The 14895-nt window shown below is 42.4% G+C and overlaps 1 protein-coding gene across 6 annotated transcripts in view; it reads left to right on the top strand.

Moving 5' to 3' along the window:
• Positions 1-14895, top strand: part of Ctps2 (CTP synthase 2) — a 125660-nt gene that overhangs the window by 103830 nt on the left and 6935 nt on the right. For all 6 annotated transcript variants that reach the window (XM_042268977.2, XM_042268980.2, XM_042268978.2 and 3 more), the window contains exon 17: positions 2138-2282. In XM_042268977.2, coding sequence (XP_042124911.1) covers positions 2138-2282 — 145 coding nt within the window. The remainder of the gene's footprint in view (positions 1-2137; positions 2283-14895) is intronic.

A 14895-nucleotide genomic window follows, 5' to 3' on the forward strand; every position in this document is an offset into this window, starting at 1 on the left:
CTGTCTTTTTTTCTTTCTAAGACATCCCTAGATATTATGCTATAATCTTTAATGTGTTTTACTTTAAAGTTATATTGCTCAATTTTGTCTCTAAGTGTGGATGACTTTTCTTTGTTTTTAAAATAAAGTTTTGTTTATTATGTTTTTTGTTTTTTTAATTTATTACATTTGTTTCCTTATTTGTGGGGGTGGAGGTGAAGGGCGGGCCTCGTGCCATGACTTGTATATGGAGGTTAGAAATCTTATGATTCTTTCCTTCCATCACATGGGCCCCAGGGATGGAATTCAGGTAGTCAGGTTTAGTGGAGGCAAGCAATTTTACCTGCTGAGCCATTCCTAAGGCCCTTGGTTTTTTGTTTGTTTTTGTTTTTGTTTTTCTGTGTAGCTGAGGTTTACCCAGAACTTACGGTGTAGACGAGGTTGCCTTCAAAGTTGTGGTGATCCTCCTATCTCTGCCTCCTAAATGCTGGGATTACCAGCTTGTACCACTAGGTCTGACTGTTCTAGTTCGAGTTCTGTTGTTATAGATACTATGACCAAAAGCAACCTGGTGAAGAAAGAGTTTATCTTGGCTTATACTTCCAGGTCAGAATTTATCACTGAGGGAAATTAAGGCAGGAACTGAAGCAGAAACCAAGGAGGAACACTGCTTACTGGTTTACTCTCTAGATCATGCTCAGTTTTCTTATACAGCCCAGACCCATTTACCTGGGGATGGTGCCACTCACAGTGGACTAGCCCTTCCTCATCAATCAAGACAATCTCTTACAGACATGGGATAGGCCAATGTGATCAAGGCAGTTCTTCACTTGAGGTTTCCCTTTCCCAGGTGACCCTAGGCTATATCACATTGACAATAAAAACTACTGAGGACACTGACTTGTTTTGTTTTGCTTTTAGACAGGGTCTCCTGTAGCACAGGATGGCCTGTGCACTTGTAGTGTAGCTGAAGATGACCGTGAAATCCTGATCTTCTTGCTTCCACCTCTGGGGTGCTGGGATTATATCCCTGCACCAACATACTTTACTCTTTTCTTTTGTTGAGGGAGAAGGTATCATTTCCTGTGCTAAGCTTTCATAGCCGAATAGCCCTCCAATTCAAGGAGGCTTCTGCTTTCATGTACAGTATTCCTCCACAGGATTTTTCTGAGGTCAGACCTGTCCAGGAGAATTTGCTCCAATGAAGAAACTATTCTGCCTGCTTAGTGTAGTGTCTACCAGCTATGAATGCTCAGTTTGTGTGTGTGTGTGTGTGTGTGTGTGTGTGTGTGTGTGTGTGTGTGTATGTGTATTCAGTGTCTTCTATTACTTTCTACCTTGTTGCCATGAGATGGGGTCTCAACAAATTCCCCACTTCCTGCTAGGCTGGCTGGCCAGGAAGCTCTCCAAATCCTCCCATCTTCACCCTCCTATGCTGGCCTTACAGGCATGGGGCAGTGGTGCCTAACTCTTTTACATGGACGCCGGGGATTTGAACTCAGGTTCTCATGCTTGCTTAGAAAATGCTTTTATTCACTAAGCCAAGTGGTAGGGGGTAGCTTGAAGTCTTGGGATGCTATGGAAATTGAGCCAACAATGAAAGGTCTTCCAGAAGCAGGCTAGGGCTGGGGATGTAGCCAAGTTGGTAAAATGCTTGCTTAGACTGCATGAGGTCCTGAGTTCAATCCCCAGCACTGCATAAGCCCAGTGTAGTGGCACACACCTATAATCCTCCTATAATACTTAGGAGGTAGAGGTAGGAATATCAAAAGTTCAAGATCATTCTCAGCTATGGAGCAGTTCAAGGGTAGCCTGGGCTACATGTCACCCTATCTCAAAAGAAACCAGAAAAGTAGGTTGATGTTCACGAAGGAGACTTCATGTTAGCACTCAAAAGCTCTTGCTTCACTTTCCTTAGTCTAACACCACCACCTCAAAAAAAAAATACCCAAGAAATTCTAGGTCTCTAATTAAGTTAAATGGATTTTGCAATTTGGGATTTTATTCCAAAAATGGACCATGGAAATAACTCTGTTGGCAAGTGAAATAATCCCTTCAGTGTTTAGTGTGGGTTGGTGTTCAGTTATATGGTAACCTTTCTAGTGGCTGGTTCTCATGTCTGCTTGATTCAATTACTTCATGCTTGCTTTCATTTCAGGTCATCCCTATTTCATTGGTGTGCAGTTCCATCCCGAGTTTTCTTCTAGGCCAATGAAGCCTTCCCCTCCATACCTGGGGCTCTTACTTGCCGCAACTGGGAACCTGAATGCCCATCTGCAACAGATAAACAGACTGTCGCCCAGGTAACCAGCTTAATGCTCCTAGCAATGAGCCAAGATGTATGGTTACTATCATCTTAGCTTTTCCACAAAATTGAATGTCATTGTGGAATTTAAGTTTTGAAAAAAAGTATATGTTTAATTTTTTCTGCATTCTATCTTTAGTATCCTGCCTAAAGTTTTTCCTGTAGAAAGATCTTATAAATCATAACCCTAGTGTTTTCTTCTAGCACTTTCATAGTTTAATATCCAACAGTGTATCTGGACTTTATTTTGAGTTAAGAATGTAAGGTAAGGGATCTGACTTTTCTTGTCTTCCCTGAAAGTTGTTAAGTAAATTGGTTTTTATTTAATTTCTGTTTAGTTCAATTGATGATCCTAATCTTTTGCCATTCTTTTCATTATCATAGTATTAATGGACATCGAGATTATATCGACCTTAGGAATATTATCATTTAAATTTTTAAAGCTATGTTTTGCTGGTTGTAGTGATGTATATCTGTATCCCCAGTATTTAAGAGGCTAATGCAGGAGGATCATGGATTCCAGGCTAAGCTGGTATAAATAGTGAGACATCATATCATGTCTTTTTGTTTTTGGTTTTAGAGACAGGGTCTCACACAGCTCAGGCTGTTCTTGAATTTGCTTTGTAGCCAAGGATGACCTTGAACTTTGGATCCTCCTGCCTCTAACTTCCAAGTGCTGGGATTACAGATATGTGTCATCACATTTAGCTGTCCTGAGGATGGAGCCAAGAGATTCATGCATGCTAGGCAAGTACTCTTACCTACTCAACTACATCTCCAACCTAAAAAACCCAAAACCAGCCAATCAACCAAACAAAAAACAGGAGAGGAGGGAAGGTATTGCTCTGTTCTAATTTCCCAGGTGAACAGCACAGTAATTGTTAAGATCTAGGTAGTGACCGAGATTTCATGACATTTAAACAATAGTTTGGATAGAATGTATATCTGTATTTATTCTCCTCTGAGAATATTGTATGGATTATGTGTAGCGAGTTTAGAAGTAGAAGGAACTGCCTGGAATATACCAGACTTAGGAAGCATGATTGACTGTCACAGTAATGCTGTATGTTGCTTAGACTCTTGCCCTTGTAAACAACCATTGCAGGACTGCAGTTGAGATCAGGAGCATCAGGACAAGGGGTGTCTGTAAGCTTGTGTTACACAGTCTTCTTGTAATGCATTATTGTTCAGAGACGCTCACAGCCCTAGTGCTTCACTTTCCTGTGGGTTCATATGGGAACAGCTTTACATGGCTTACATGGCTGCTGCTGCCTTGACCAAATTGATAGTCACTCTTTGCTGTCACAACCAGGGCAGTGGCTTTCCAACTGGGTCTGGGGACTACCATAAGGAACAGGCTAAGGGGACTCAGATTCTTCCCTGCTTCAGATGTGGTCTCCAAATCTCCTGGCTTCTGTGCTATTGTTCTGCATAAGAGATTTCATATGATGAAAACATTCCTGGGTTCTCAGGCTGCAGATTGAAATTCCAATGTGGAATTCCAAATCACACGTGTGCTATGACGTTTTATGGCTACCTGATGGTCTCTAGTATTACAGATTCTAGTGTAGGAAGGAGGTGACAATGGAGCAAGTTAGTTGGCCGAGAGAAATGATACACTGATAAGTATCTGGCCGTTTGCAAGCATCAGCTCACAAGGGAACGAGTGTGGTTCGTGTAGTCTGCCTGTCCTTTTACCCACTTGCTGTGTTATATGAGGCCTATTGATTTCTGCATGGAGGCTGGCATTTCTGAGTGAAGCTCCTCCATCGCTGAGCACTTGCCTGAAACAGCTAAGCCAGATACACTCTTAGCGAGAATAGCCCTCTTAATGGAGCTCGTTGTGATTTCAGCCAACCCGTAGTCCTCCATGGTTGTGCATCAGTCACAAGTTGGTGCCTTCCTTTATGTCAGCCTGGCTACTGAGCACACAGGTGGCTCTCCACTAACGTGGAAAGTGCAGGCAGAAGAGGAGGGTGGTCTAAACCTGAGATATTGCAGGGCTCTCAATGAAGAATGGTGATTGATGTGGCAGGTGTGGCTGCACATCCCTGTAATGCTAGCACTCCAGAAACTAGAGGATCACTGCAAATTCAGTGCTAGCCTGGTCTACACTATTAGTTCCAAGCCAGTCAGGGTTACATATCAAGACCCTGCCTCAATAAAGCAAAATAACCCAAAACCAGTCTAGGAAATGTAATTCAGTTGTAGAATGTTTGCCTACCATGTATGAACCCTGAGGTTTGATCCCTAGCACCATACAGCACCACATGATGACGCATGCCTATAATCCCAGCACTTCGGAGGTAGAACCAAGAAGATCAGAAGTTCAAGGTCATCAAGGCTAGCCTGGGCTATGTGAACCCTTGCACACACACACACACACACACACACACACACACACACACACACACCAACCCACAAAAAAGCCAATAAACAAATCCCCCAAACCACAAGAGTGGTGACTAATAATCCAGTGACAGACACCAGGATTACAAAGGACTTTTTACCTCAACTGCTCTCTGGCACCTCCATGGGATTGCTGAGTTCTGAATGGCAGGTGACTGCCTTGCTGGCCACACACCGATACAAGCTGTGCTTCTTTCAAACAAGATTACTACTTGCAAACAGCTCGAGCATGAACACTGGAAGAATGACTTCCTTCCCCTGAAATTGTCTCTGATTATACTCAGCTGTATGGCACATGGGCAGCCTATGTCTTCAAGGTGCAGAGTGTAAAAATTCTTGGCTTTAATAAGAACACCTGAGCTGTAACCTCTGCATCCTGCCCAGTGGAGAAAATATTTATCATTGAGCACTTGGGAGTTGTAGTAAGAATATTATTTAGGGATTTAGAGCTGGTGAACTAAATTGTCAGCCACTCCGTTATCTGCAGAATGGCAGCAGTTCTGAAGGCTAATTCCCCCTAGTTTTAGGCTTACAGCAGTTGATTCAAGGGCACAATCATTCTAGGGTAGTATTCTTAATTTTTTTTATTAATTGCTGTGAAGTACATGCAAATCAGGCCAGAGAGATGGCCTAGTGAGTACAGGTGCTTGCCGCCTAGCCTGACAATCTGAATTGGGTCCCCAGGAGAGAACTGACTCCCACAAGTTGTCCTCTGACCTCCACACATGCACCCTCCTCTCCCCCCACAATGTAATTTAAAGTACAGGCAGCCGGTCATGGTGGTACATATTTTTAGTCCAAGCACCAGGAGGCAGAGGAAGGCGCAACTCTGAGTTTGAGGCTTAAAGCCTTGTCTACTGTTGAGTTCAGGCCAACCACGACTACACAGTGAGACCCCCCCCCCCGGAAAAAAGAAGAAGGGGAGGAGGAGGAGGAAGGAAGAGAAGGAGGAGAAGCAGCAGCATCTGCCACCACAGCCAGATGTGCTGGTTCACATTTATAATTCTAGCACTTGGGAGGTTCAGGTAGGTGAGTCACCATGGGTTTGATGCTAACCTGAACTACAGATCGAAACCTTACTTCAAAATACAAAACAAAACAAAACAAAATCAAAAAAGAGCCTTGTTTTGAGGGTCCCACCTACGAATACCCACATATTCAGTAATTCTTGAGTCGAAATCAGAATATAGTTGTATTCACAGCTAATATCTATGACAGTGACACAGTATACATGCACACAAGGAGCAGTCGGGGACGAGATGTAAGCAGAGCTCGGAGAAGTCCGTTTTAGGTTTCCTGTGCTCCCCTACTCCCATCTGTGCTAGCAAGTGCACCCTCATTCCAGTGCTGCGTGCACGTGCGCGTGCGAGAGAGCGAGAGAGAGAGCGAGAGAGAGAGCGAGAGAGAGAGCGAGAGAGAGAGAGAGCGAGAGAGAGAGAGCGAGAGCGAGAGAGAGCGAGAGAGAGCGAGAGCGAGAGAGAGCGAGAGAGAGCGAGAGAGAGCGAGAGAGAGCGAGAGAGAGCGAGAGAGAGCGAGAGAGAGAGAGAGAGAGAGAGAGAGAGAGAGAGAGAGAGAGAGAGAGAGAGTGTTGGTTCTGCCCATAGACTTGGAGTTGAGAGATTTTTACTAAGGGATGGTCACACTGATGTTCTCTGCCTAGCATCCATCAAAATTCCAGACTCCCTGAAGGAAAGCAGTAGTCATCATAAATCACATTGTACAAACAATGTAGACCGAGAAAAGTGACCCAATTCAAGTTAGTAGTAGAGAATTCATTCTGAAAGTCATCAGCTACTGACTGACCCTACAAGCCTTTTGAAAGATGGCAGCTGCCAGGTTAATTCATTTTGAATAAATACAAATCCATTTTTAGAGTAAACATGTTTAACAGGAAATTATGCTCCATTCAACATGTAATTGTAATCTTTGGTACTATGTCTCTTTCTGTGTCAAAATTTTATCTGTCCCATTTATAAGGGGTAAACATAAGGGTTGGAGAGATGGCTTAACCATTGAAAATGCCTACAGCTCTTCCAGGGGACCTGACTTTGGTTCCCAGCATCTACATCTGGTAACTCAAAACCACCTATGTATGACTCCAGCTTCAGGGGATCCACCACCGTCTTCTGGCCTCCTTGACTACCTGCACACAAGTGGTATACACTCACCCAGACATATACATATGCATGTTTTAAAAAAGGTAACCACAAGTTTGAATGGTCTTGGTAGCACAGTTCAAGTGGAATGAGACTGCTTCATAAAATTGTAAGAAACATTTAGTAAACTTGGACGCTTGTGTCAGCAGTGAGGGTAAAGAAACACAGCTCTTCGATATTAGTCTCAGCAGCTTCAGGAATTCCCCTAGACTTTCAGAGACCTTGATTCAGGCCAAACTGAGAATTTGTGACTTGGACACTGAAGTCTTAGCATTAGCCATATATACAAGTTACATCTCAAAAGGCTGCTTAGAAATCTTTTTTCCTTTTTTCTTTTTCATTTGATAAGAGATAACTGAGGTGGCTCTAAAGATGCCTTGAATGGAATTACAGTCTGGCAAAAAGGAACCAGGGGCCACTAGGGATGCATTAAGAAGTTTAGTATATGTCTTTTCTCTATAAACGGAGTTTCTGATGAAATTCCTAGAAAATGTTTTATAGCTAGAAAGGGGAAAAGGCTTTTTTTTGAGATTTTATTTATTTTTAGTTTCTGTGTGTAGGGTGTTTTGCCTGCATGTATTTCTGTACACCAGGTGTATGCAGTGCCTATTGGGGCCAGAAGAGGGAGTCAGATCCTCTGGACTCATATCTGACAGATGTGAGTGACCATTGTAGGTGCTGGGAACCAAACCTGGATCTTCTGGCAGAGCAGCCAGTGAGTTCTTTTAACTGCTGAGCCAACTCTCAGCCCCCAAAAGGGCCTTGAGCAGCTAGTAACTACTTGTGCTGGAATTCTCGATTCTCCATTGGCAAGAGACTTGGATTCCAGGGTGGAGAGTTCCTTTCTGCTTCTCGTGTCCCCAAAACGTTCCTGGTCTTTCTCTCCCACCTTACTTGCACTACATAGACTATGCTAAGGTGCTTGGAATGGGGAGTTCTTTAGTCTATAGAAACAATGCCTCTATATAACCTGTATGAGGAGTTGCTCTGGGGGCTGGTGCTGGTGAGTGGACTCCAGGCCTTGCTGGTGTTAAGCATACAGCCTTACACTGAGTCACACTCCTGAGCCCCAGCCCAGGAATTCCATTTTAAAGCAGCAGAAGGATATACAATTTACCTTTTTCAGCACATGTGTGTCTCTGTCTGCCCTGCACAGCTCTCATGCCCAGTTGGTACACAAGAAGTTTAAGAGCAGCTTCTAGTTTTATGACGTGGGCATCTATCAGGCCCATTTGTGGGTTACAGTAAGACTCTTGCTTAGGTAGAGCTCATTCTGTATCAGAACACAAGAACTCAGGTACAGTCAATCCACAGTTCACAGGAATACAACTCTTTGGGGGAAACGGTGTTTTAAAGGATAAAACTGGGGTTTGAAGATAATTGAGTAACATTTTATTTTAAGTTTTGGACCTTGAATCATGACTCCAACCAACATTTTCTGTCTCTTGTACCGAGAGATCATCTTTCCATAGCAAAACAAGAGGCGTGGTGGTATTCAAACCAATAAAGAAGGTACTTGATGGTGCACTGTATTTGATTGACTATTGCAGACCAAATTCAAAAGTCAGAGCTACTTCATAATCATAAGGGTCCTTAAAGGAAGTGTGTTCCTGGAGTCTGGCTCTTCCATTTCCTGATTCCCTTCTAGACTGGACTCCTAGTGTAAGTCTATTGTCTTCTTCCCATTTGCTCTTGCCACTTAATTTTCTTTGAGTGGTGCTGAGGCTCGAACCCAGCCAGGGCTTTGTACGTACTCCAGCCTTGAGCTCTGTCCCCAGCCTACCACGATACCATTGTCTTTGAATCCCGGAGGCAGTCAGGAGGAGAAGGAACCCATTTCAATCACACTGTCTCTGTCTGTCTTTATAAATCACATTCTGACTTCCAACCTGAGATGAGTTACTTTTTTATTGATTTCTAGATGTAATGCTATAGAAAATTTTGGGGGAAAACACCCATAAGCTCAACAACCTAATACAATTGCACTGTATTCATATTTAAAAACTATTTCCTTCTAGTCTTTCTACCTATATGTGGTTCTTCTTGGCTGTAGTAGTGGTTTGAATGAGATGACCCCCATAGACTCATATTTGAATGCTTGCCACCCAGTTTGTGGAACTATTTAGGAAGGATCAAGGGTTGTGGCCTTGTTGGAGGAGGCATAGCCTTGTTGGAAGACTTTTGTCACTGGGATTGGGCTTTGAGGTTTCAAAATCCTGCACCATTCCCACTTAGAACTCTCTCTGCCTCCTGGTTGCTGTCTCAGCATGTGAGCTCTCAGGTACTGCTCCGGTGCCATGCCTGTTTGCCTGCTGTCACGTTTCCCACCGTGATGCTCATGGATTCATCCTCTGAAGCTGTAAGCAAGCCCCCAATTAAATGCCTTCTTTTTTGTCAGATGCCTAGGTCATGGTGTCTCTTCACACACAGTAACAGACAAGTAAGCCAGGTATAATAGTGAATATATGTATTTCCCCTGCAGTTCTTTTATTTTGAAAACTTTCAAGTATACCAACAAGATAGCAGATTAGTCCAGTAGTCCTTGTGGCCACGTGTACCAGTTGTTACAGTTCTGCTGTGCTCCCTTTCTTCCTCCATCTTCTCTGTACAAAGTTGACTTTGGTACCATTTACAAGTAAGTTGCAAACATGGTAGCACTTCATACATAAATATTCATAAAATTTTCACATTTGTCACACAATTTGATGTCATAGCTAAGAAAATTAACATCAGTTCCAATGACACGACCTACTATTTAGCCTATACTTTATTTTTTAGCTTTGTAGGAGGGTCTCCCATATCCCAGGCTAGCTTCCAACTCAATATGTAGTTGAAAATTACCTTGAATTCCTCCCTCGCCCTCCCTGGTGATGGGATTGCAGGCTTGTACTACCACACTTGGTGTGTGGTGCTGAGGATTGAGCCCAAGGCTCTGTCCATGCTAGGTAAGCATTGTACTATACTACAAGGACATGTAGCCTGAGCTTTCAGACCCTAAGCTCTGGAATTGAGTAGGACTTGCTGAATCCAAACTCTTCTTTCCTGAATGGTTGGGACCTCATCTTTCTTTGCACTGTTTCCTTTGGAGCCAGGCAGGCAATTCTCTATGAGTTCAAGGCCAGCCAGGGATACATAGTAAGACCTTATCTCAAAAAAGAGGGTGGAAGGCTGTGGATTAATATTATAGTTTAGTATTTATAAGGCCCTGGACTGTAGCCTAGCAACACACCACATACAATCCCCCCAACTCAAAGTGAAAGTCCCTAGTTTACATAGTAATAATGAAGATTAAGTTTCCCACTATTATATAAATCATTTTACACAATGCTTGGTCTATGGTAGGAACTTAAATATGAATTATTATTATTATTCTATTATTGTTACTAATTTTACCTTAGTTCCAGCTGCCTTCATCTTTTACCTACTACAAAGCCTCTTGCCTGGACTTTGTGCCTCTGGTTTTTCTCTTTCTAATCCTCTGAATCCATCTTCTGCCATGAGAATGGTCTTCTCACATGACTTTGCAGCTCAGAACCCTCAAAGGCTTACTTTGGCTTATGGAAGAAAATGCACATAAATCCATACAGAAGACCTATGAGTCTTGAGAATTCCCTAGAGGGCTTTAATGCCTTTGCCTCCTGGCTATTGATATATATTCTGGGCCTGCTTAGTGAGAAGGAACACCAATCTATATCCTATTAGGATGTCAGCTCATGGGACTTGGGAAGGTGGGCATGGGGCTGAGGGCCTCAGGTTAACTGGATCGCTGTACTGTGATAGCACTGTACCTTTCTCCCTCTAAGCCTTAGAGTCTGAGGCACGCTTGCCTCACTTTGCCTGTCCGAACCAAAGACTCAGATGTTCTCCCCTGCACCTGTGTGCTGTTCAGGTTCTAGTGCACTGTGAACTTGGACCACCTTGCTTTTGGACTTTTGGCCTTCATGGTTGACGCTGCTAGGGCCAATCATACAATATGTGCTTAAATGTTTTCTTGCTGTGGTGGTGGTTTTGATGGTGGAGTTGATGATGCTTCTGGATCTGCCACTCATTGGAGGGTAGTGTCCAAGTTGCCATCGACCATCCTTAGGGCTGCTGTGAGGCATAGTGGACACGAGACTTGGTAGACTTCTATCAAAAGACCACGTTCTCTCCTTTGTTACATTTCAAACAAAAGGGAATTGGGACAGAAAGCCCAATCTTTTTTATTTTTTATTTTTATGTTTTTGCTTTGAGCTGTTCTTTTCAACATCTTTTCACCACCCCCATGATTGACTTCAACTTATACTTAGAGGGTTTTTTTCTGGCAAATTATTGTTAATAAGTCACATCTGAGTACTCCTTCTTTCGGGGATTATGCATTGGTTAAAAGGTGCTCTTTACAGGTCTCACTTCACTGTGGCGTTGATAATATGGTTGCCAGCCAGGAATGGAGTTCAGAGTGATACAGACCACTGTGCTTTTAAAGCCCTGCCTGGGTTGAAGTCTCCTGTTTACTATGAGATGCAAAACACATTCAGAGCATACTAAGTTTTTATTCCCTTGCTCTTGTATTTTATGGCTTCCAGGGGCCCTTTGAGAAACAAGAAAGTATAGCAGTAACAATGCTTTGGGGAAAACTATGCATGGCAATGTGTTTTCAAAACACACTTTTTCACATGAAATGGATTTTGATACAAAGTACTATAGGAACTCATGCATGCTGGGAGTCCTAACTATGCCATTAAGCTTGTTTTTAAATTCCAACAACCTCTTTCTATTAATAGAGAAGAAGTGATTAATGGCTGCTTCAGGGTAGCATAAAAGGTGGGATATATGGAACATCACCACACCCTTCCCCTAGTATCTTGCAATATTTTCTTTTACTGGGAATTTATTAGCAGTAAGGAGTCATTGACAGACAGGTTATCCATTAGTTTTAATTCAATAACTATACATTAAAACTTTCTCAAATGACAGAAATGTTTTGCCTTGTCTAGCATGTTTGAAGTCCAGGGTTCCATCCCCAGCACTAGGTAAACTAGGTTTGGTAGATCATGTCTGCAGTCTAGCACTTTGGAGGTGGAGGCAGGGGGATCAGAAATTTGAGGTTATCCCTGGCTACATAGTGGGTCTGAAACCAGCATGAGTTACAAAAGACTATTTCAAAAACAAATATAAACATGGAGACCGTTGTGATCAAGCCTTGCAAGTCAAAGTAATGTGCTAGGATAGCACTTCCCACCGTGTTGGAACTGATGGTTTTGATCTTGCCACCGGTAGAACCCGGGCCTGAAGCCCAGAAGGCTGTGAGCAGGACAGGCACACACCCAGTTTTCTGCTGCCACCTGGAGGTGGAAGGCAGCCTGCCTGCTTTCACATTGCATAGTCACCCATTAACCAAGCCCCACTCCCTGTCCTCTCCTGTAGCCTAGTCACATAGGCCTCATTCCCTGGCCTCGGTCAGGTAGCACAGGTTACATACTAATGAAGCCTGTTCCTGCTTAATGCAAGACCCCCCTTTCCTTTGGAAGCCTGTAAGAGTAGACGCCTTGCTTTGTTTGTGTAACTGAAGCTTCTTACTTCAAATCCCCAGCTAAATATCTTGCATTAAAGATGATTTGCCTTGAACCAGGTGGTGGTGGGGCGCACCTTTAATCCCAGCACTCAGGAGGTAGAGATAGGCTCATCTGTGCTTTCAAGGCCAGCCTGGTCTACAGCAAGTTCCAGGACAGCTAGGGCTACACAGAAAAAAACCTGGAGACAGAGAGAGAGAGAGAGAGAGAGAGAGAGAGAGAGAGAGAGAGAGAGAGAGAGAGAGAGATCTATGAACTATTTTTAAAAAGAGTTTGTACTACTTGGGGAACATGTGCATGAGAAATATTTGCTATGACTTTAATTAACCATACACAGAAAGGCCTTTAAAAACACTTTTTTTTGCGGAAATAATAATGATAATCAATATCAAAGTGATTGTAGTTTATTTTTAATCTCTTTTTAAGTTTACTTATTACATTTTTATTTTGCATGAGTGCATGTGTCTGTGTGTGTGTGCATTCGTGTGTGTGCATGCATGGATGCATGCATGCATGCGTGTGTGCGTGCGTGCGTGCGTGTGTGTGTGTGTGTGTGTGTGTGTGTGTGTGTGTGTGTGTGTTGAGAGGACAGCTTTCAGAAGCCAGTTCTCTTCCTTTCACCAAGGGGTTCTTTGGATAGAATTCAGGTCCTCGGGCTTGGCGGCGGGCATCTTTACCTGCTGAGCCATCTGGCTGGCCCCATTAGTTTTAAATCAATACTATCCATTAAAACTTTCTCAAATGATGGAAATGTTCGATAATCTGCACTATTCAAAAATGGCAGTCATTAGCCGCACATAGCTGTAGAGTACTTGAAGTGCCAGTACAAGTAAGGAATGGCATTTTTAATTCCATTTGACTCTAATTGTTTTAAATTTATATAGCCACGGCGGCTTGTACTTATACTGGACAACTTAAAACTTTGCTTCCTTAAATGTAATAAGAGATACAGTTGTTTGTTTTGTGACACTTAATGGAATTTAACATGCAAAACCATAATATTTAGCTGGGCATAGTGCTGGTCTTTAATTCTGAATTCATACTCAAGAAGCTGAGGCAGGAGAATTGTGAGTTTTAGGCTGTGTGGGCTACACTGCAGAATCATGTTCCATAAACAACAACAGATCTGTCTGTGTGTGTGTGTGTGTGTGTATAATTATTTAAAAAGATAGATTAATATTAATATAGAGCTGAGATAACTTTAAGTGAAATATGCATATCTACCTTATGACTGACTCTTAAGTTTATTTTGTGTGAAACAAAAGTCATCCCCCAAATCGTACAGGGCCCAGAGTGGCGCTTACATTTTCCAGTCTGCTGCAGAGGCCAGTGTTGTTTTGTGTTTGTTTGATGACCCACATTTTATTTCTATCACTTGTTTTTGGCCTCCAGATGAGCGCTCTAAATCAGCAAGTTTAGCAGTCATGCCTATTCTGACAATTCTGTTCTTGAGTATCATGGTTTATTGTCCTACCTAGTCTCAGAACACTTAGGAAAAAAATATTAACCTTAGAGATGAATAAACTCAAGCTGAGCCTCAATTTGCTTGACTCAGGTTGTTCCATTTTGATGCATTGGCAGTTTGGTAGAAAGTGAGAGCTGGTGGGTTAGAGCTGACCCATCTAAGGCCCTTGTGGGGAATTATACCTGGTACAGGAAATAATTTGTTCTTAAATTAATTTCTGTTTTTAAATTAATTTTAAAAATGGTTTTTAGGAAATAATTCTGAAACTTAAAGTGCTTAATGGTTTTCCCTGATTCTCTATATTTCCCTAAGTTTTGAGAGCATGTCACAGGAACATGTAACCTTCATGAATAACAAAAGCTTACTTTTATGTAATTTTCAGACCAGATTTATACATCTGGCCAATGTCTGAAGTTGTAGCTGTTTGGATTGTTAATTAACTAGTTAATTGATTCTGAGATAGGCTCTCATCTGAAGCCTACAGTATGTTGGGATTCCCTCTGGAGTCCAGGCTGGCCTCAGATTCACGGTGCAGCTTCCCTTCTCAGCATTGTGAGTGAGGGGTTACAGGCATGGACTATCATGCCCAGTTTCTGCAGTGCTAGGGATTGAAGGCAACACTCTGTCAACAGAGCTACATCTCCAGCCTTTGGGCCAATCTTAAAAAACAAACTAACAACTAAAACAAGCTCTTAGTCATTATATAGCAGTACAAGTGCCTTTTCCTAACTAAAAAATGGGAGGTGGTATTTGACTTTAATAATAATGATATGTTGTTTTATATCTTTAGCTAACCTATATTCCATTTTTGACTAATTCTTAACCTTTTCCTCGTTGTTTTCTCTGGTCTGATGGCACCATACCTCTGCTGTTTTGTCAGAAAGTCAAGAAGGAGAATGAATAAACAAAACAGAAACTTTGATGATTTAGTGTATCTGTTTATTGCTAATCACTCAGTAAGTGGAGAATAGGAGTTTTGTTTTCTAGTCTATCTGCCTAGACCTTTCCCAGTGGTTTTCCCTTTTTCTT

Source organism: Peromyscus maniculatus, chromosome X (assembly GCF_049852395.1).
Source record: "Peromyscus maniculatus bairdii isolate BWxNUB_F1_BW_parent chromosome X, HU_Pman_BW_mat_3.1, whole genome shotgun sequence".
Classification (NCBI taxonomy): domain Eukaryota; kingdom Metazoa; phylum Chordata; class Mammalia; order Rodentia; family Cricetidae; genus Peromyscus; species Peromyscus maniculatus.